Here is a 22,611-nt window from a genome sequence, read left to right as displayed (position 1 = left end):
GAAGAACTATTCCGTACTTGATATAAACACAACAGTGGCTTCTCTGCAGATGACCTTCCACTTATTCGTCCTTGATTTATCTGTTGATATTAGCCCTTTGTGAATGGCTGGTTTAATCTGGTGTCTATCCTGGTCAAGGTGGTTTGGTCTTGAGTTTTTGGTGGACTTCTCAGTGGGGATAAGCTAAAGCTTTTTCTCAGCAGGCAGTACTGGAAAATAAATTGTCAAAGTGAATGGATTTTTTTCCAGTTATGTACAGTTATCTCATTACTTAAAAATGTAATCCGATGATCTCTAATGCATAGGAAAGCCTTGGAAATGTTTTACTATGGTTGGAAGCCTATAACCCTAAAGTTCCCCTGAATAATGATAACACGAAAAGATGTGTGGTGCGACCGTTTTCAATATTATATAATTTTTGGAAGAAGAACTCCGCCCGGAGTTCGAATGCGAAACATGCAAATGTGTTGTGTGTTATTATTTAGCCATATTAAAAAAAAATCTTGTGGACACCTAATTCCCCACACTAAACTCCAGCGTTTCTGCACGGAGCTGAAGTGGAACGTACGGTTTTCATTACCACACTGATTTTCAGTAAGTCCTGGAGACTCAACAGTAAATTGATTCCAAACCCTCTCGCTCTTCATGCCGATGTCTGTGAACGGGCATTGTTGGAAACTATGGCTCATATTCTTTAGCCTTTAGTCACTGACAGCCGCTGTTCTGGTTTAAGCCAAATTGAGGAAACACGCAGGAATGGCACAAGAGCCTGTGCCGTGTTAGACACCCCATGACACGAGATCTGACTTTTCTGCTACGGTCGAGTTAGGGATGCGATTTCTTCATGAACGCCTGAAAAGTCGGTTTGCCAAGAACATTTTGATAGGAGATCTTGAACAGACCGTGTTCATATTTTTACAGTTGTGTTGTAAGCATCATACGTTGGCCAGACATGATGCTTGTATTCTAGATTAGGATAAATAGTGCACGCCAAGCAACATATTTAGTATGTTAACTCAGACGGCCTAATGCACCTTCATGCAATTTCATGCTTATTGCGAATACCTTTTTGAGTTTATTTGGCCAACATTGTTGGGTAAAATTCTGTTGTGTCTGATCTTATAACCCATCATTTACAGTCAGTGTGTATGTGTGTGTATCCACTTACAGTAAACACGGACAGAATGACTGGCTGTGTGTGAATGCCACACAAGTTCATATTTACAATTTCATCAAACACTTTCCTATAATGATCGTGTTTGCTGGGTGAGCTCACATGAACAGCACCACAATGTTGACGTGGCGACTTTGTGACGGTAGCAAATTACTTCGGGTTATAATTTAGTTTTAACTTTTTAGATTGTCTTTTTAGCAGCGCTAGACTCGATAAGAAATCCTGGTGAAGCATTTAATACAAGTCTTTTGCCTATAATGTTGTTGTACTTGTACAATCTCTGCATAGCTTTATGAGGAACCGCATCTTGTTATTTTTGTGTTATGTGTTTTTAGTTATTTATGAAACAAGTTGTTATAAAAGCAAAAATGTCACACTTATTTTTTTACATTGTGATTAAAGATGGGGTAAAATGCTATTTCATGCATTCTGACTGCTTTACACTGTTAAACGTGCTGGCTTATCATGCTTAACATGGTCAACTTGTTAAAAAATTAGTTGGACGTATGTTGTAGTATATCTTTGCTCTAGACAATCCCTCAGCACTCCAAGTTGTTTGGGAAAGTGTTTTATAAATCTTACAAAACAGGGATCTTCATCCTTTTATTGGCCATTCTCCCAGAAAAGCACGCCAACGTTTCATCCACCGAGCGAAAGAGCATGCCCACGCACTAGCGTAAGAGAAAGAGCATGCCCACGCACTAGCGTAAGAGAAAGAGCATGCCCACGCACTATCGTAAGAGAAAGAGCATGTCCACGCACTAGCGTAAGAGAAAGAGCATGTCCACGCACTAGCATGAGAGAAAGAGCACGCCAATGCGTCATCCAACAGCGTGAGAAAGAGCGCGCCCATCAATGTTGCTTCACTTGGCTGACAGAAGTTTGGCTGTGTTAGTTTGCTCACTCTATTTCGGTGATGAATGTTATATAACGCTGGATTGAAGATCTTTCGAAACGTATAGATGGCGCGGTCCCAGTGCTAACATGCCAGACATGAACTGCATGCGGTAAGTCAAACTAAGCCATATGTCTTTGTTTTGTTGGCAATCGGCGCGTACGTGCATAATGTGAACAACTCAAAGGGATAATGCGATGATGTGCTTGTGCTGTAGTTCCGTCTCCCCTGCCTCCAGCAGCTCGAATTTCCCAGAAATAATGGTACAGCTGTATCTCTCTTTTATAAATTTGCTCAAACTATGGACTCTTAGGATCCCAAGGATGCAATACTACTGTATAGGTACTCAAGATTAATATAAGATTTGCTGAAACTGTGTGTGTTACCTCATCTTTAAAATGTTGGAGAAGAGACTGAGCTCCATTTAGCCCCTTAGAGCCTTCAGTTGTGTGTATTGATGTTTGCTTCTCAGTAATTCTCTCGGCCCATCTGTGGATCTAAAACAGCTTTAATTTTCCCATAACCCAATTAGAAAAGTTATTGAATCCTTTGGAAGTTGATGGTAATCTTAATGGCACAGTGACAGTACATAATTTATTGGAAAATTCTGGTACACAACACGACAATACTTTGCCTTACAAAAACACTCACACTTCGTTTCTATGTACAAGGGTTTCTTTTAAAACAAGATTCAGTCTAAAGAACCATATGAAAATCATTCCAAGACCCAAAAATGTTCATTTGATGTAAAAAAAAATCTAAGGAAGACACATTTTTACACTTTGCAATGGTTTTCAAACATCTTGCATTTGAGATTGAACATATTTTTTTTTGTCAACTAATTTGTTGCTTGAATTTGATTCTTCGTTTTGCATGCAGAAAGATGCATGCATTCTCCCTTCTGGTATGGATATATTGATTGATGCACTTTTTATGCATTTGGCAGTTCAGATGGCTGACTATCTTGTGTAGTCCACTTCTTAGGGCACCATAAGTCAACTGGAACTCACCATTTATATGAAATCAATAAAATGAAATGAAAATGAAGTTACAGTAACGTTATTCCTCTTTGTTATCACATCTAGCTAATAATAATAAAATTACTGACAGTCACCGTGCAGTTGGTTGAGTTTTGCCATACATTGTTCTTGTTGCCTCAGTTTACAAACTTATAAGAACATAAAAAATGTTCATGTTCAGCTTCTGTAGAGATCTTGCACCCCTGATGTGACAGAAGATCTGTTTGAGTTCTTTCTGTCATGAGGAGCCTGGGTTGCCAGGTCTGTCTGATTGAAGACTCTTGAGAAGATCTTAATTTGCTCTTCGTTGTCAGCAAAGCCAGGACACAATGAGGACGATTGGTCAAGTTGTGTAGGAAGTCATTGCACTTTGGTAGTTTAAATGTTGCTACTTTGGTCTGAGTATGCATATTATGAATTCATATGACTGGTAAATTACTGTAGATAAACATTAAGAAAGACATAAAGTTAAACAATTGCACTTTATTGCTTGTCTTGACTTTCTTTGCATCATGTTCTAATGGAAAGTGTTCGGATTTGGGCGGATCATCATTGTGACTTTTTTCAGGGAGTACGACCCCCCACGGAACTCAGCCCAGTAAACTCCATCCTGATAGCGACTGCGATAATGACCACCTCGGTACCATACCCCGTTCAGGTTCGAGTGGGCACACGCATTGTACCACCAACCACCCTTTTGATAATGAGCACAGTTACCTGTGAAAGAAGAAATGTGAAATTGAAGTAAGTGAATGCTACAATGATTGTCATTGTATCAGTTTGGACTTTATTGCTGTCCTACCTGTGTAGGCATCATGATCTCTGTCCAGGGTGGTGAACTGTTTTCCGTTGTGCCAGGTGAGAGAATCCCCTGCGTTTCCATGGTAACGCCCCACCCTCAGCTTGTAAAAGTCCGCCTCCGGCTCTAAGCGGAAACTGGCATATTCGGCAAACGTCTTTCTGCCGGACCAGTCCTCGAGGGTCACCAAAAGCTTGTAGTTCCCTTGGTTGGTCAGCGAGTAGATGTTTTCCAAACCAAGCCAGTATTCACCATCAATGTTCCCGAACCCTTGCTAAGAGAGAACAGCACAGAAAGAAGATTTGGATTATAAAATGCCTCTAAATTCTGATAGGATGAGCCATATTCAAACCATTAAAAAATAGATTAAATATGCATATGGGTAGTTGACAAATACACCGCACATGTGTCCTATGATCTGACAGTAATTTTTTTGTCATATTCCCAGTGAAATTAAAAGATTACAATGCCTTTTTTTTCATGGAATATTGCAGCGTTTATTGTAAATAGTTTATTAATGTGGGTCATTCTCTTTTAAAAATCTGTGTGTCCTCATAATCTGTAGTTAAAATCTGAAAATGCACTTCTTTCCTGTAATGACTGTACATCTTAAATGACGTATGTTAGTCGGCTTGGGTGGAGCCTCCGTCAACTCCTCCGCTTTAACCTCAGTCTGCTGCCAATTCCATTTCTAAATGCAACGACTGTTTTATACACAAAATCAAATCGAGGAGAAAGACGAAAGCCAAGCCCACTATTTTCTCATTAGAAATTACCATTTAACTTGGAAAAATGTCAAAATACGGAAGTAAAAACTATCACAACTTCAGGCTCACGGGGACTTTAATGATCTACTATTTTATGTTATAACTATTTATATTTATAATATAAAATATCATGAGAGAGGTTTATTGTCATTGCTAGTTTTTTATTTTATTTTATCTCTCACACCATAGGACACATGTACGGTATTTATCAACTACCCCTGAGCTCATAATTAATGTATAGATTGAATTTACTATAAGTCAATGTGGATAAAAGTGTCTGCCCAATGTTTTAATGTTAATAAATTTCAATTTACAACCCTGCAGACGGTGAGATTTGGATGAAGTCCAAGGAAGCACACACATCTGTCTGCGCTTTGCTGTTTTTGCATTAGACATCGTTATTCATTGAGAGGAACTTTAGTTTGGCCACCGAATCTAAAACACCTGCATATGAGTTTAACTATAGCTGTTGACAGACAGTCATTAAGTATTTCAACACCAAGTATTACATTAGAACGTAAGAATTAATAAATAATGGTAAATCTCCTGCTAACACGTTTACTTTGCTCTCCTGAGTATTGCCTGAAGGATGTTTTAATGCTGATCAGTCTCAGCAATGAGATTATTTCAGCAATTATTTTGACAAAACTTTACAATAAGGTTTTTTTGTTTACATTAGTGTATGCATAAGCTTACATGAATTAACAATGGACAATAAGATTTTCACCATTGTCAATGCTTGTAAATGTTATTCAATTACTTTGCATTAACTAAATTGTTGACAAATGCAAGCTTATATCACCACGATTTTTGGATCAAGTCTTTCTTGAGGCCACTTTCATAATTTATCCCTACTAGTGGTTTCAGAAACTTTTTGATAAAACCACAGCAATCATTTTTATTTTCCTATTTACTGCTTCATTAATTCACTGAATTTTAAAGCATTATCATCAAATTCATTTTCATTTGTGGTAATTTTATGTGCTGCAAACCTGCCAGCACGGCCAAAACAGTGTAATGGTTAAAACATGCTTTTGTTTGTCTAAAAAGCTTCATCTGGCCCTGATTTTAGCCCTGTGTCTGATTTTATCAGCAAAGAGTTTCGTCAGGCGATGTTTTCGTGGGTGTGCATAGAAAAAACAACACAGCAAATCTGTGGAAAAGCCCTGGCCCTTTTTTGAAAACCTTTCCCGGCTTGTGTAACCCCTAAATCCTGAAGTCATTTGAGTGTGATGTTCTGTGTGACTCCGGAGGCTGCAAGAAGTCACAGTTTGCAGAGATACTGATGGGTTTAGACACTTTGAAAAAGATGCACAAATTCATCATCATGGCAGGATTTCACAGCAATGTGCGTCTCATTATTTTAACTTGGAATATGGCAAGCCGTAAGAAAGCTGTTGTATCATCTAGTGATAGAGACATAAGAAATTCATTTTGGTGTTTGGCTTTGAAATGTGGACTGCGGTATGATCAAATTTGCACTATATATTGTTGTTAAGCCGATCGGGGACATTTATATTGATCTGTATATTGATGAGATTTATGTCGATCTGATCCATAACGTCACTTGCTTCCGTTAAGTAAACTTAGTGAATATAGCGTAAACACAGACTGCTTTCAGACCTTATATGTCTCCCAGTTTCGGAAGAAGTTGACCGAACCGTCCAGGCGCCTCTGGATGACCGTCCAGCCGCCGGGATCGTGTCTCTGGTCACACCAGACCTGCATTAGTTTGTTGATGTTTTCTGGCTTCACCAGATACATGCCGCTGTGTGTTTGGCCTTCGTCTAGAGCCTGCAGGCAGTCTTTAAACGGTCCTGTGTGCAAACATATGCATTACAAAAACAGACACATTCAGTTTCACACTGCTGTTTTTATGGAGAACTTTGACCTACATGTATAACAGATTTCAGTAAACGACCGCTTCACTTGTGCATGTGGTATTTGAGAGAAAAGCCTGTGTCTGGTGGGTGAGGAGAGACCCCCCTCATATGATTTTAAAGCATTTAAACAATAAAGCATACACAATAAAGCGCTAAATAAGTGCCTCATTCATTCATTCATTCATTCTTATTGCCTAACCTCCCACAGACCAGATTAACTAAACACTATCATTATTGGCCCATGATGATTCAGTCAAGTCATTGGGTCTCATTCACTAAGCATGCGTACGCACTTTCGTACTAAAATTTATTCTAAATATAAGAAAAAAGATGGGAACAGCTGAAAGCAAACATATGCAAAAATAAGTGGTCTCTCTCCCTTTAAAAAAAAATTACAAACTGTATGTTTCATCTATTATGATGATAGTGATATACCTTAAATGATCAATATTTCATTTTTAAATTATTTCATCATTTACAGTAAACGAGTAAGAAAAGCTGCGTTAGACTATAGCTGCGATGTTTCTCTGAATAACAACGCTTTTACAGCCGGCTAATGAGAACTCTGTAAACTGCATGTCTGTATAAAACGTGTTTTATTGTGTATGAACTGATTTGGTTGCCCATAGATAGCGTCACATGGAGTTGCCTGGAGTAACATTGACTTAAGTGGCGACAGATGGTAAAGGAAAGTTTAGGCGGAAAGCCCTAATATGGAGATGGACTGGGTGTGTTTTATGCAAATGACTAAGCTTGTGCACGCGGCTGCTCATTTAGAATACTCCAAATTCACTAACATTAGGGCGAGGTTAAGATAAAAAAATTCATATGCGTACGCACGTGTTGTGAATTAGGCAGAACGTTTTCGTGAGATGTTCAAATGTGCGTATAAATACTTAAAAATCTACGCAATTATTGGTGAATGAGAACCATTGTCTTAGTTTCTAGTGAAAACACATCTCTTGTCTCTGTTTTACAGAAGCGAGGGCTGTTTGTTTGATGAAATTACTGACCACAGTAAAATAAATCACATGTAATGGATGGTTGTGTTTTCATATCTCTTTATCATAACAGCAGTCATTTATGAGCTGATTGGAAGACGGTTATAGTAAAAAGCCTGATGAAGTTGTGGTTTACAGTAGACAGAACACCTAAGGGGCAAAGTTCTGTAAATGTTGAACATATACATTATTTATTTTTGGCTTTAAAAGAATGAAAAGTCCAATGTATACTTTTTTGAAGACTCTATTGACTGAAATGCAACATAATATACATAAGGACATTAAATAATGAGGAGTTATGTTTGTATTATCTTAGAATGAGCTATTTATATTTACATACTACAGAGAGCGTTTGGTAAATATGTTATCTCCAACAGCAAGGAAACGAAATCGTGACGACATCTTAGATCTGTGTCAGCCACCTTAGTGCTTCAAAAGGGGTGGAGTGAGCCGTTGGTTGCAATTCACAACCTCACCGCTAGATGCCACTAAATTTCATGTACCCTAAATATCTTTTTAATTATAATGACAGTTTTAAATAGGTGGATCACATTGGTTTCACTATTTTCATTGTACGTTACTAATTGTTTCAAATGTTAAACAAACTGAAACTGATCTGATTTTCTGTATCACACGTTCTGCAGTGTTTTACAATTAGCATAATTTGCGGCCAATTCTCCAGTGAATTACTCTAAAGCTGCTTTGATACGCTTTGTTTTAAGTAAAGTGCTATATGAACAAAGCTGAAATAACTTGATAGTGCAGAGCAGATCACAAAATTATTTAGCAAATTGGTTGCTATGCAACACAGACTCGGCAACACAGATGCATTGGCGCATTATTACTGATGTAATGACATCAGAATTATGGACCACACGCGTTTTGAATGCCATGAGGGTGAAAAAATTATGAACAACAAAACTATCCCTTTAATTATCTTCCATTCTTAATGATGTCGATGAGCATTAAGGGTGAGGCCCGACTACTGTGTGTGTTTTTGGGACAGCTGTTGAAATGTGCCCAGGAAAAGAAAGTTGCGAAAGAAAACCGCTTATTGACACTTTATTCACGCCTGGCCAAAACCTCCAAGAGGTTCTTGTTGCCCCACAGCAGAGCTGCTGTTGTTTTGCTTTTTCACTAAAACTTTGAACAATGCTTTGATTGGTTTCGAGCGTCTGCCTCTCAGTCTTCATTGTGCTTGGCGTGTCCCAACTGTGTTTAGATTGTTGCAGCAATCTGTACTGAGGTTCTCTCTCTGTTGTGTTTCAAACAGTGATATTTTGATTTGTTTTTAGTGTGACGAAGCTGCCACAGATGTGTTTGAATGTAGTGATGATGCTGTTAAAGGGACAGTTCACATCATTTACTTACCCTTAGATAGTTCCAAACCTGTACAAATAATTTTTTTCTGCTGAACACAAAGATAGTTATTTTGAAGAATGGCTGTATGCCATCCCCTTATCACTCGCATAGTATTAATTTTCCCTACTATGGCAGTAAATGGTGAATAAGATCTGTTTAGTTACTGACATTCTTCCAAATATCTTCCTTTGTGTTTCCTTTGTGCTTTTTTTATGAGCCATCTTAAATTATGATAATCTTAAAGGTAAGCTTTACTGTTGATATCTTAAGAAATCAAAACATCAAAACAAGCGTGTCCTCACCGACCTCCAATACCATTTAGCTTGTTTCATAGACAGACTTTTGCAATCGCCACAGCTAAGAGGTCTTATTTTCTCATCTGAACTCGAGCCACGAGTTTCCAGTGTGGAGCTTGAGTCAATGATGTTTTCATTATGACGCCATACTCTCTGGACAAGGTAAAAGTGCCCTGAGGAGATGGAAAATCATCTAGAAAATGAACATGCACGCTCTCTGCTGAGATACCGGCTATTGAACGCTGTTTACGCAATCTGTCCTGCCTCTGTGTTGCTAGTAAAGAGTCTAATGAGTTTGCTAACAAAGTTTGGTCCGGGAGGAGAATCACACTTTTCCGGTGGCATTTATTTCAGACAGGATACTTATTAAGTTATTGTTTCCATGTTGTCTGCCAAATATTTGAATGCAATTTTTTTTCCATTTGGGAGAACAAATTAGGTGGAAAATGCATGGATATGGGGGCTTCTGTTGAGACCACACCAGACAGGACGCAGTGCTCTGAATGCAGAAATTGTTCCTCTTCAGTTTATCAAACTGGAGCCATGTAAGGTCAAATAACAAACAGAAGTAATTCTGGGAAAAGGTTGAGAGATGCTGTATGTGATAATGTTCTGGTTTCTTCCATTGGCAGTTGCTCAGGGGTTTCGCCCTGAAAGTCTTTAACCTGAATGTGAACTGAACACATTTACCAGGTTATTATGAGATGTTAACAGGAAACTCAATGAAGCTTTACTCTCAAAAAGCTTCATTGTAAAAAAGCTCTAGTCTTCTGTCTTTTAGTCATGCTTATTGACTTTCACGTTTCCTAACAGGGAATAGAGTGGGAACGTAAGGCGAAACTAATTTTTCACAGGTCATATTTTCTGTAACCTCGGCTCAGACATTTCACTTGAGATTAAGTGACGAGGATTTTACAAAACAGTTCTGCATTAGGATTTTTGATGTCTCATTGTGTTGTTCAAATTATGTGCTCATAGTCATTGATGTGTACTTGTGTACAGTTATTGCTTTTCATTAATATGCATAGGATGCAAATAATATAATTTTCAGTTTAGTGATGCACAGGGCATAGAAAGTAGCAAGTATATTTTTTCAGTTTTCTCTGCTGCAGAATGAGATGTTTATTGGAATCGAGCGGTCTATTGACGTGTGTATCTTGGAAGGTCTGTTACAGTGAAGCAGTTCAGCGGTACGTAAGTGTTTGGTGTGGCCGGAAATCTTTTCTAATAACTACCAGAGAAACAATTTAATGAGATGTTGAAGGGAAAACAGGGCTACACTTAATCTCGTTTCTCCTGCTCCAAACAGATTTACAGAGTTAGTGCAGGCTACTTAAAATAGTGTTTGTGTGCATCTTAGAAATATAAGGACATTTAAAGAAAGTGTGTTGCACACTGTGTGCATTTGTTTGCATGTACACATAATTGCGCATGTGCATTTGTTTGTGTGCATGTTTGCATTTGTGCACACATGCATGTGTGTGTGCATTTGTTTGTGTGTGTGTGTCTGTGTCTAAGTTAACAAATGCTTCTATGTGTCGTGTCCAACACAACAAACCAGTTCCTAACCAGACGCTATAAATCAAAGCACTAATTTCTGTCTCAGATTTCCACTCTTACAACCTCACCAAGCGGTTTCTGGAATCCCTCAATTAGAGTGCAAAACAGTTTGCTTCTCAAAGGGTTTTCCTTCAAAGATTAATGTGCACACAGTTCAGAAGAAATGTTGCCGAATGATTGTGTTTTAATGGGCCTGAGTCCAAACTCCCAGGAGAGATCAGGCCCAGCGGCAGGGAAATCCACATGTCTTCATGTAACTTGTTCTGGAGAACCTTTGGACTATTTTATTTGGAAGCCCGGCAGAGCCAGATCTAACCAACCGCTTAAAGACATCATACACGGATTATTAATGATTCACAGTGTGTGCAAGACAATTAACCTTGTCAATGGACGGGGAGATCTTTATAAGACACGTCTGTCAATCTTATATATATTTTATGTGTTGCTGGGGCCTCAATGTAAAGTCCCATAGATCAGATCACATCAGGATTTTTTCTAAAGGGGAACTGGAACATTTTTGGTACCTTGGACAGTGCTTCAGTTTAAATATAAAGATGACCTAAAAATTCATGTTTCAGTTGTAAATGCAGATATTGAAAGACTCACCTGAGGGTTTATCCGTTGAGAAGCTGTCGGTTCCAGATGGCATGGTTGGTAAAGTTTGTGGTATTGCTTTAGAGTTTTGGTCGCTCTGGATCTCATTGGTCATTTGGTTAATGTGGCGGTTGTAGGGCGGTGGGTGGAAGGGTCTCACCGCTGGGGCATGTTGAATGGGAGGAGGAGGCGGTCTGTGTAGGGGAGGTTGGGGTTGCTGCGCCGGCTGGGGCAGGATGGCAGGAGGTTGGTAAGGTCGTGCCTGTCGGCCAACACCTGCACCGACGAAGCCTCCTCTCCGACAGTGCTCCTCTAGCTGCACGATCAAGGCACTCTGGTTGCTGGCGAGAGACGACAAATGCAGGTATTTGTGTTCCAGGTCACGATAGCGCGTGGTCAGCTGCTGCATCTCGGCCGTGTGATTGAGGACGCGGTTCTCCAGCTGAGAAACCTCTAGAGCGTTGTCCCTCTTGCGGATAATTTCATGCAGCAGCTGCATGTAAAGCTGTGTCACGCGGGAGTTCATGTTGCGCGACTCCTTGCGCAGCAGCTTGACTTCGTTGACCACGCCACCGTCCACCTCCACCAGCTGCTGGAGCGTCTCGATCTGACGCCTCTGCTTGTGCAGCTCACCGTTCAGCAGTTCCAGCTCTTGCTTGTTCACTCGATTCTCGAGCAGGGCTTCCGGTTCTTTGGAGTTCACGCAAATAGCACCTGTGGTCTTCTGCTGAGGCACGATGAAGGTGTAGGAGCATTTGTCCGCCTCGGGTGACTCGGCGGAGCGTTTGGGGCGACTGGCGTACATGAACTCCTTTTCAAGTATGTCGTCTCTGCTGTCGAACTCCTGAGCGGCATGCAGAGCGGAGCGAGGCTGAGACAGGGTGAGAGTCAGCAGGGCCAGCAGTAGGACATTTAAAGCCATGATGTGTCCCTCTGCAGGAAAACCAGATGGGATTTTAGGTTATTTTAATCATACCCATATGTATACATATATGTAGACCAAAAATGACAGAAAAACACATTTCCTGTCCCAGGGTGGGAAAAATGTATTTACTATAGTTAACTGTAGTAAATTGTGCTTTATTGCAGTGTAATTATACCAACGTTTTCTTTAGTATTAACTATTATAACTGTAAACTCTAAAAATGATGCTATATAGCACTAAAAGTGGTTCTTGGCTCGTAATCATAGGGGGAACCTCTTTAAGTTCTATGTAGAACCATATTTTGGTGCTTTCTAGGTTCCTCAGCAGTTCTTTCTTCAGACAGGTGAAGAACCTCTTAAGAACCACTGAAGCACCAAGATATGGTTCTTTATAGCACTTAAAGTGGTTTCAATCCCCTATGATTATGAGTGAAGAACTTCTGGTTCAAAGACACTACTGTCTATGAATTTTACCAGTTTCCTACAGTAAATAAATTATAAAAAAATGGTATATTTGTTCAATAGTCCTCAAAAGTCAAGGCTCTTTGTATAACTTTTAAAAAGTGTTTTACGTCTCTATCATCCACATCACGTCATTTCCCCGAGCACCTGGAAGGAGTCCAGCCGTGTTTGACTGAGTCATACATTTACAACCCATGAGCTAAATTACGGATGGGAAAATCTGTCACACTCTGTGCCTGGTGTGCTGTGTTGTGTGTGCAGCGTGTCTCCATAGCAACGGATGGAGCGCTCCATGTTTTTCATTCTGTTCATTTGTGTGTAACGGGTCCCGCTATTGAGTCTCAACACAAGTTACCCATAACACGAACACACAGTAGGGGGCTTTCATTCAACAGCTGCATATAATACATAAAGTACAATGGCATTGCCATGGAAACCTCTTACTAGTGTTTTATCCATCATTCTACATGTTGTTATATTTTGTTTAGTTTATATATAGCTTCCATTTTTGATCGGCCCAATCTGATGTCACACGCTTGTTTTTGTTCTCATGAAAAAAACAAGTGAGATTTTTAATGTCTGATTCATTGTTTCTGGATTGTGTTTTGGCCCGATGCACAAGCATTCATTCTTGGCCTTGAGTCATCAATGGAACAATCAACAAGAATATAAACTTGAGAATTGTAATTTGCAAAATGTGTTGCTATTTCGTTTAATGACATATTTTAGGGTACACAGCGTGATGATCCCTTCATCTTGTTATCTGTGCTGAGGTTATGAAACGGATCATTTCGGACTTTGAAGATGCAAACAGTTCCTGGTTGAATCCCAACTTGAAGTTCCCAACGTGTAATTACGGTAACGCCCTCAAGATGTATAAATGACAAGCTCTCGGTTCCCTGTGTTACACATCTCAGTTTTTTATATCTAATCTTTTTATTTAAAGCTGTAACCAAGCTCTTTTGCTGACTTAATTTGCTTTTTTTGAGATCACCCTCCGAGGCGTCGACTGGGCAGGAATCCAGACAGTGGGATTCCTGTGGATGTCCGCGGTGCAGGACGGCGCAGCACAGCGCAGCACAGCGATTATTACTTTAATAGACTGTGATTTGGAATGAAATGTTTATTAACAGATAAAGTTATAATTCTCTTGAAAAACATCAGTTCTCTTACAAAACATCAGTATATCATGGTTTCATTACAGTACTGTTTTGTAAGAGTATTTGATAATATAAATATATTATTATTATTTTACATACATATAAATTCTGACTTATTCTTATCTTCATTGTTTATGTAGGAATTGAAATCATCTTTCTTATATAAAAAATGAAGGCATATATTGATTGATAAACTTATCACATAAATGCACCTCATACACACTTCTATGTATTTACATTATATTACACTTTCCTGTAGATCAGTGGTAAGAGCATGGTGCTAACAATGGCAAGGATGTGGGTTCGAGGGTATTGCACATACTTAAAAACAAATGTATTGGATAATGCAATGTAAGTCGCTTTGGATTAAAGCGTCTGCAAAATGAATAAATGAAAATGGATTTTTAGGTTCTTAGCGGACACTTTTATCCAAAGCGACTTTGTACAAAACTGAGCATTTTGTCTTGGATGCTGTTGCATAATATAATGCAATAACGATATAAGGAGTCACAATATATACTGGGGAATTAAAACATAAGGGAATTTTTAAATTGTCATTACAAAGTATAACTTTACACATTATACAGTTCCCTTTTTTATTTAAAAGTCATGACACATCATTTCTTAAGATTATTGATTATTGACCTATACAGTGCAATACTGTAATACACGCATATCCAATTTTGTGTGTATTTGTGTGTGTGTAAACACTAGAAGTAATTAGTTTGTGTATTAGCTGTGTATGGTTCTAATGCACTGATGGAGTTAAATGTGCAAATATCCAGAATTACATCAGTCAAATGACATCAGTTACATGCCGGGAAACACGAGCAAAGAAATTCCTCTTACCAGAACAGTTTATCCGTATTCCTGGCTGTCCTGCTGTGTCTCGCTCTTTCTCTCTGTTTGGTCCCTTTAATCACTAGCCAGGCAGGTTGGATGCTGTCGTCCCTGCGGGCTGAAGGCATCACCCATCCGCTAACGTCCTCTCTGTCCCGTGGTGTCCCTCTGTCCTCTTCTCCGTCTCTCAGCGCTCGTCTGTTTCCTCAGTTGTGTGACAGTCTCATTGTGTTCCTCAGAAACTGGTGTGCGTTCAGTGTGGAACAACATGTGTTCACATGAACCTCCTACAAACCATTCCGTCCCAATGTTACTCTGTCTGTTAGCAGTTAAATGTTCAATGAAAATGACACGTTGATTTAGGGAGCGACGTCCTCAACCTCCAGTCATGACCACTAGATTCTGTCTGTGTCTCTCAGCATTGGTTTGTGGTAAGGGTTTTGTTTGTGGCCCCTCCTCTTCTCCTCCTCTTGGCACAGATGGAACAGTCATCAGTTCATTGATGTAGTGAAGAGATCGATACGACCCTCCTTATTCTTCTCTTTGTTTATATAGATAGTAAAACGCATTTAATGATGTTTGATAAGGCAAACATATCTAATGGTGTAAACAAAAACCTGACGCTAAAAAAGTGAGCAGTAGGGGCTGTGTCCACCGAGGAATTTGTGCCGGCATACAGCGTTTTTTTTATTGTTTTCAACCGAAACGAAGCTGGCGCTTGGTGTTGTTTTCCGCACACTAAGTGTATCATACTAACCATTGTGCCTCTGCTTGGAAGAAAAAAACGCTGTTGAAGCGCCCCCGACCGGCATTTTTAGCTGGCGCCTGCCGTTTTCAATCGCGGAAAAAGAACTCTGTCTACCTTGAGCCTTAATCTCTGGTCTAACTAAGCACCTTCGGTTGGCTTACTTGGGGTTTACAGACTAATAAATTAAGACATAGTTGGAACATTTGAATAATTTTTTTCAATAATGTCGTTATAAAGTTTCAACATTGTACTGATATGTTTGGAAATAAAGTTGGTAATGAATGATTTGACTTATATGAGCTTTAGAGACATTCTGTGTGATATCAGCCAAATTTTGCAATCACACTTCCCTGGCTTAAACTTGATTTTGTTAAAGGGGTTATTTGACTCGGCTAAAACGAAAATTATTGTTTGCTTTAGATGTTGTCCAATCCGTGCATGTTTGTATCTCCTCTTTGCTCCGCCTCTCAGAAAATCGCTGATATTTTACAAAGCTCAATGCTCTGAAAAGCGAGGTGTGGTATGATTGGCCAGTTCACTAGTGCTTAGTTATTGGTTGAATAGTGTACGGGAATGTAATGGCTCTTACCATATTCGGAATATCAGGCTGCGCTGCCGATGGTTCAATGAGATTGACAAGACCGCCCAACGTACTTGCGTATACATTTGGGCGGTCTAAGTCAAATCAGGCCACAAAGTGACATACATGCATGGGGTTGTGGTTAAACGAGGTGTTTAAGGCAGGTCTGGGTTCGCATCCGCTCTCAGACAGAATACATCTTTTGTTCCGACACTTACATTTTTGCAATTTTAAGTGTCTAAAACATGCATGGGCAACTTATAACATACCAAAGACACAGAAAAACACGTATTTCCGCCATATAACCCCTTTAATATAATTTTTGAAGATGGTCATGCATAAATAGTGATGTAAGCCAAGAGATAAATGAAGATTGGTCATTGACAAAGAACATTCAACAGGCCAATTTTAGAGAACAAAAAAATATAATATTAATTGCAATTATTCAAACATTAAGAATGTGGTATACACAAATGTTGATTAAACCTTTACGTGAATTTAGTCATTTTTTATTTACATGCATCGGGCGCAGCTTTAAAAAAATGTCATGCACCTATATCCAAATAAAGGTGCTTGAAAGGTTCTTCACAGCGATGCCATAGAAGAACCATTTCGGTTCCACAATGGAACCAAAAAGTTATTTTACGGCATCAAAAAAATGTGATTTATCTTAAATTATATTAATTTCTAACATTTCTCATTAGCATGTTATGCAACAAGAAATGTTAAAGTCAATCGATTCTACTAATAGATCCACCACCCCCTGTGCCTCCAAATCTGATAATTTGAACCCCCCCCTACAAAATAGTTTATTACTCCCTTAACTCATTCGCCCCGAGCCTTTTAAAAAAAGTTGCCAGCCTACGGCAGCGTTTTTTTACATTTTCACCCAACTTTAATGGCTCACAGTAAATTTTCTGTAAAGAATATATGGACATACAATATGTCAAATGAAAGAACAGAGTCTCAGATTTTAAACAAAAGAAACCGTATTCTTCTATCTTCATTTGTTCATTTTTTATCACTCCTTAGATGTGGGTAGGTTTCTGCAAAAATGCATCACTTTGATTAAACAGCTGAGATAATTAAAGTTTTTTTTTCAAAGATTCCGCCCAGATTACACTCAGAACAATCATTAAAAACCGATAAGAAATTTACGTTCTAGGTTCTGGGATTCTGTTCTTTTTCCCAAAGGTGTGTAATAGCGCCACCTTCTGTATAACAGTACGAACACTGATTGCTGTAAAAACTCGTCTTTGGCGGGGAAGCATTTGTTTTTTTATTGACGAGATAACTCGTCAATGGCGGTGAAAGAGTTAATATCCACCCGTTATTTTTTTTGGCACGCTTCATTTTTTTATATTTTTCAAAACAAATAATCAAAATGAACATTTAGACTGGACCACTAGTTTAGTTGACATGAAATGATCATTTAGTTTTTGGGTGAAGGGTCACGACCGGCAGGAACAGGTGTGACTGTTTGAACGACCCCTGATGAAGAGAGATAAATGAACACACGTCACCTTGAGGACAAACCTCTTGCTTAACAAGGTTTTTTTTCTAACAGCAGTATTTTAAGCCTCACTTAGGAAGATTACAGTCACATTGACACGCAGGGGAAATCTCTTCTACCATATTAAACTGAACTTTAAATGTTGTTCTTCACTATGAAAAGGTTTATGTTAAGTATCCGTGGTCCAGATGTTCTCCTGGGTGCCGCATGAAACATGAAGCAGCTCTCTAGCACGTTCTTGCTTTGTTCAATAGACATGTATTAATGAAAACAGCCTCATATTTAAATCTGACTGTCAGTTCATCACAGAAATCCTGTGACAGATCCTGTGATAGAACATTTAGGAAAGAGACACGTTTCACATGGCAAGAGATTTTGGCTTCACAAGCCTAGAAATTGTTACACTTAGCATGTTCAAGAAAACAAGATTTTAGGGGGATTTCTCTCAAAAATAACACAACGTTAGACAGAATGTCCAATCTGCTATTAGAGTTTTTGTTGAAGTATTCATAGGAATATGCCTTTATGATTTTAAGTTAACATGAAACGTTTGGAGCCCTTTTGTCTCTATCATCTTATGTTTTTTCAAAGGGAATATTTTCTGAAAAGTTTGGGATTTCATTTATCAGGAATGAATTTAATGGGCTTTACATGTCAGAATAAAGTCAGACAGAATGGAGCTCTCACAAAAGTTTCAATGCAAATACTCTCATTTTGATTAAAGATTAGGAAGATGTTTTGGATTGACGTTAACCAATGAAGTGTGATCAATAAGACCAGCAACTAGCATTCAGAGTGTCGTTTTGACTTCATCAAATCAGATAGTTTTACTCTGATTTGAAGTGCAGCATCACTTTAAGCGTCGGATTGGCAGCCCAGCTTCCCCTTGCATATTATGTGTATGGGGTCATGAACTGACAGATGAGGCTGTTTTCATCCTCAGCTGTAAAACAGGGTGATGTAAGAGCAGACTTACACTCAATCAAAAACATGGAGGAAAGAACACAGAAACTGGCATCAGTTTGGCTTTTTACTTTTAGTTTTTAAGTCCAGTGCTGGGTGGGATGTAAGTCTTAGTGATGTATTGGGAGACTCTCATCTGAAACTTTAGGAGATTGTTAATGTTGGTGGTCCTCAAGGAGCCACGGGGCTATGAGGAGAGTTGGGGAAGTTCCTCAGTGTTGTCCATCCTTGGAAGATTTTGTTTGTGTTCATGTTTGATCACTTATGGAGTTTGCATCATTCTACTTATTGATGCATTTCCGGTTATATTATTTCTCTGACAAAGTTTATTGTGCTCTTTGAAAGGGGAAGATGTCTGTTTTTGTGAGGTTTTAGAGGGCCGTCTGCTCCTGGAGGGCTTTTTTTTTTACACAGTGACCATTTCTAATCACAAACGCCTCTTTTCTGTCTGATTTATTTCTCATTCACTCTCTTTATCTGTAAGTTCAGTCTCTCAAATTGTAAAGTGACTTATGTTAGTTTCGTCTTTGACGTTTACATCATCTGTTTATAAAGAAATGCAGGCAGTAAAGTGATGAGAGGGATTACATAATAAATGTTCTGTTTATAGGTCTCCAAAATGCTGTTGTCATGTAAATAAACTGTCAAAACACATAAAAAGTTGTCTGTTTTTTAGACAAGGGTGGTTACGTTATGTATTTTCTGCAATTCCGTGGTCATGTATATAACCTGCCAAAAAGTTTCATGTTTTTTTTTGGAAACTGTACACTCTTCAAAATAAAGTTGCTTCACAATGCCATATAATAACCTTTTTTGTCTAAATAGTTCCATTAAGAATCTTTTAACATCAACTTTACTGTTTCTTTGTGGCAAAGAAGAACCTTTAAATGAATTGTTCTGTGTGGAACCAAAAATTATTATTTTATGGCATCGCTGCTATTTATTCTCTCCTCAATGATCATTGTGTATAAACCCCGTCGAATGCTTCCTTTCACTTAAGGTCACACAACAGGTGTCGCTTGTGGCGAAAATCACAGACGCGCTTGTTATACTTTAATTTAATTTTTTTGCCAACATTTGCAGCTACTGTTCCATTCACTTCTGTTTGGCCTTCACGTTGAGCAACATGTGCTTTTTTCCTCAGGCGGAGAAACTCGACTCGTCTGCAGCATTCATATGAGCAGATTCACGTGGAATATGTTATTATTTTATTATTCTTTTTATGCTGTCAGTTATCCATACAAGTGTGTACTCATACACACATTTATACAACGTGACTCACGGTTGAATCAAGATGTGCCTTTTTATAAGTCTGTCCATTAAATTCGACCTTGTGCATTTCATCATTTGGTCTGTGTTAATTTTTCTTCATTTATAGTATTTGGTAATCTGTATAAAAATATTTTTTTTCACCTTGAATTAATCCTTTATATAATCCCTTTTTGTTAAATGTATGATTTTCCTTATTCTACTATGGTTATCAGCAAAATAGCCGTAGTGCTTAAACAAATGTATAATAATAATAATTTACACACTTTCTGTTGTCCTAAGAATAGGAGAAAAAGATTTGCAGTATCATTTAAAACATCTAAAGATCACAATTGTCTGTAAACATTCTGCTACAACACATAAATTAATATGTTTATATGTCGTCGTCTCTCGGCAGTGACACGTCTAACAGCCTGAAAACATTTGGCCTCTTTGTTTATGTTTTGACTATGAGCCTGGCTACTATTTCACTCACTTATGTTATTTTTATGGAGAACCCTCCAGCATGTTGGGGATTGTTTTATGAGGGTCTCTTCCCAGGGCCGCCATCCCCCCCAAACGTCCTCCCTAAATCCCCCTCCATGTGGTGAGAACATCATACTCTCTTTTTTATTTTTAGTGCCCGTTGACTGGGGTCCCAGGTTCCCTTTAACTGAAGCTCCATAGGTTCTGGTGGTATTATAAAACACACAAAATCTTTAACTGGTAGAGCTGGTGAGTGCAGTTTTTTACCAGCGTGCCAAATTCAGATCTCTGTTTTGTATCTAATGAATGATATGAAACAAACCCAAAATGGCTCTTTGGTTAAGTGGGGCTTCTGTGGCCAAATGTCCTTTAATGGCGAGAAGCCGTCCAAGCATGAGGTCAGCTCATTAACCCACATCAGCCCAAACAAACCGACTATTATATCCATCACCAAACACTGTGGCCCTTCATCGTGGAAACACTTGAGGGATCAAACGGACTAGCTCTTCAAATGGCAATGAAATTGGCCCTCGGATCATTTGGGTCCACATGCCGGGTTAATTCATTTCATGTGGGTTATCTGGGTTAGTTTGTTTGTTTATCTGATGAGATACCTGAACATGGTCGACGGGAAAACGAGTGACTGATCATAGACACACAAGTTTATGTTTATAGCAGAGCTTTTCTGCGCTTTTAGAGCAAACTGAGTCAGAAGGTGTTCAGAGAGGCTGTGCAGATTTTCCAAAGAAAAGAGGTGCTTTTCTTATATGATATATAAAAATTATTAACGAAACAAGCAGAAAAGGGTGAAGGGTTTGTGGTGTTTAACTTTTTTTTTAATTATAGGAGTTGTGTATTATTAATAGTCTACACTGCTTTTGAGTTTATTTATATTCTTATCTATCTGTTCTTCTACGGCCATGTTCATGTGTAACCCCTAATGTTGTTCTCTTGAAAATCCAATACAGAAATAGGGTATATCGGGTGTATGGGTTGACATTGATGTAGTTATATTTTATATATAGTTATTAATGTACATATTCAAATATCTACACAATCACACACACACACAGATATATATATATATATATATATATATATAACCACACACAGAGTTTCTTTCCAAAAAGAGATAACTACGTTTTTTAAATGTTCAGAAATCATATTTTTTTATTGTACATTCCAATTAATATCAATCAAACTGCAGCTGGTTTATTTTGATTTAACACGTAATAACTCGCAAATTACAGCTAACTAAATAAAGAATTTAAAACAATTAAAAACAAGATTTTTTATCTTATTTTGGAAACAAACTCATAAATATTATATATAATATTTTGTCTATAGCAGTCATTCTCTTGGGTCTTGACTTTATCTTGACTTGAGGTTAACTCATGATTTTGTGTTATTTTTAGACCCCAAGCACAACTACGTAAAATACATCATTTTTAATTCATCTCTAATTATACTTCTAAAAAAAGGCATCAGTTGTCCAAGGCGGACATTACTTTTGGCAACTCCTGAATGGTAATATTTTTTCTCACACTCAATTCTTTGCTCTTTTCTGTCCCCCAACACTCAGCCTGTCTGCATGAACTTGTCAACGTGCTGTACACACCATTGACTCTTGTACCAGGTGCTCTCGTGTTTATGCACCTGAGTGGATGGATCTAACAAAGACCTTTGTTTAGTAGAGGAGAAAAAGTCAGTTGGCGCACACAGTTTGAGGACTGGCTGTGCCCGCTGATATTTTGTAAGCAATGAAATCAGATTGGTAAATTCAGACTGTGCGGTCTGCATCTGGTACATCTACAGTCTGATGTGAGATGTTTTGTTCAAACAGAGGTCCACTGTTTAAAACCGCCGGGTATGAGATGTAGTGTTTTTAATCTATTCGTTTTTTTCCAGTTGGATGTTGTTTCAAATCAGTTTACGTAATTTATCTTAATCAAGCAATTTCCATTTTAATCTTTCAGAACATGATGCTTTCATTTTTTTCTGTAAACACACAAACTAAAGATGACTGTGGTGAGGAAAGGAAAACCCCACGTGTTGTGGGCCACAAATGTGCACAGCTATCAGGTGACATGACACAGTCCCACGGGCCGCTCACAAGGCGGTACGTCTCAGATCTAAACTCTCAGCCGGTTTTACCTTGTTTGAGGCTTTCAGCTGAAGTCTGTGTATCATTACAGAAATCAAGTACAAATGCACCACAATTAGAAGCTGGTCTTTGGATCCGACAGAGTTTATGCTGCCTGTCATTAAACAGCTTTTCCCCAGAGATTGCATGGAACATTATACAGATTAGCGGTAATGAAGTGTGTGTGTTGTCAA

The 22,611-nt window shown here is 38.5% G+C and overlaps 2 protein-coding genes across 4 annotated transcripts in view; one reads left to right on the top strand and one right to left on the bottom strand.

The window, feature by feature from the left end:
• Positions 1-22,611, top strand: part of LOC130420102 (ras-specific guanine nucleotide-releasing factor RalGPS1) — a 93,243-nt gene that overhangs the window by 38,754 nt on the left and 31,878 nt on the right. The window lies entirely within an intron of this gene.
• On the bottom strand, positions 2,650-15,121 carry angptl2a (angiopoietin-like 2a). Its single transcript, XM_056747193.1, has 5 exons — positions 14,746-15,121; positions 11,363-12,283; positions 6,278-6,471; positions 3,891-4,161; positions 2,650-3,805 (listed from the first exon to the last, which is right to left on the bottom strand). Exons 2-5 carry the CDS (start codon positions 12,270-12,272, stop codon positions 3,606-3,608), a joined length of 1,575 nt encoding a protein of 524 aa, XP_056603171.1. The 5' UTR covers positions 12,273-12,283; positions 14,746-15,121; the 3' UTR covers positions 2,650-3,605.

The sequence above is a fragment of the Triplophysa dalaica genome, chromosome 4 (assembly GCF_015846415.1).
Source record: "Triplophysa dalaica isolate WHDGS20190420 chromosome 4, ASM1584641v1, whole genome shotgun sequence".
Taxonomy (NCBI): domain Eukaryota; kingdom Metazoa; phylum Chordata; class Actinopteri; order Cypriniformes; family Nemacheilidae; genus Triplophysa; species Triplophysa dalaica.
Note: the sequence above shows the minus strand (reverse complement) of the source record. Positions and strands in the feature narration are given on the sequence as shown.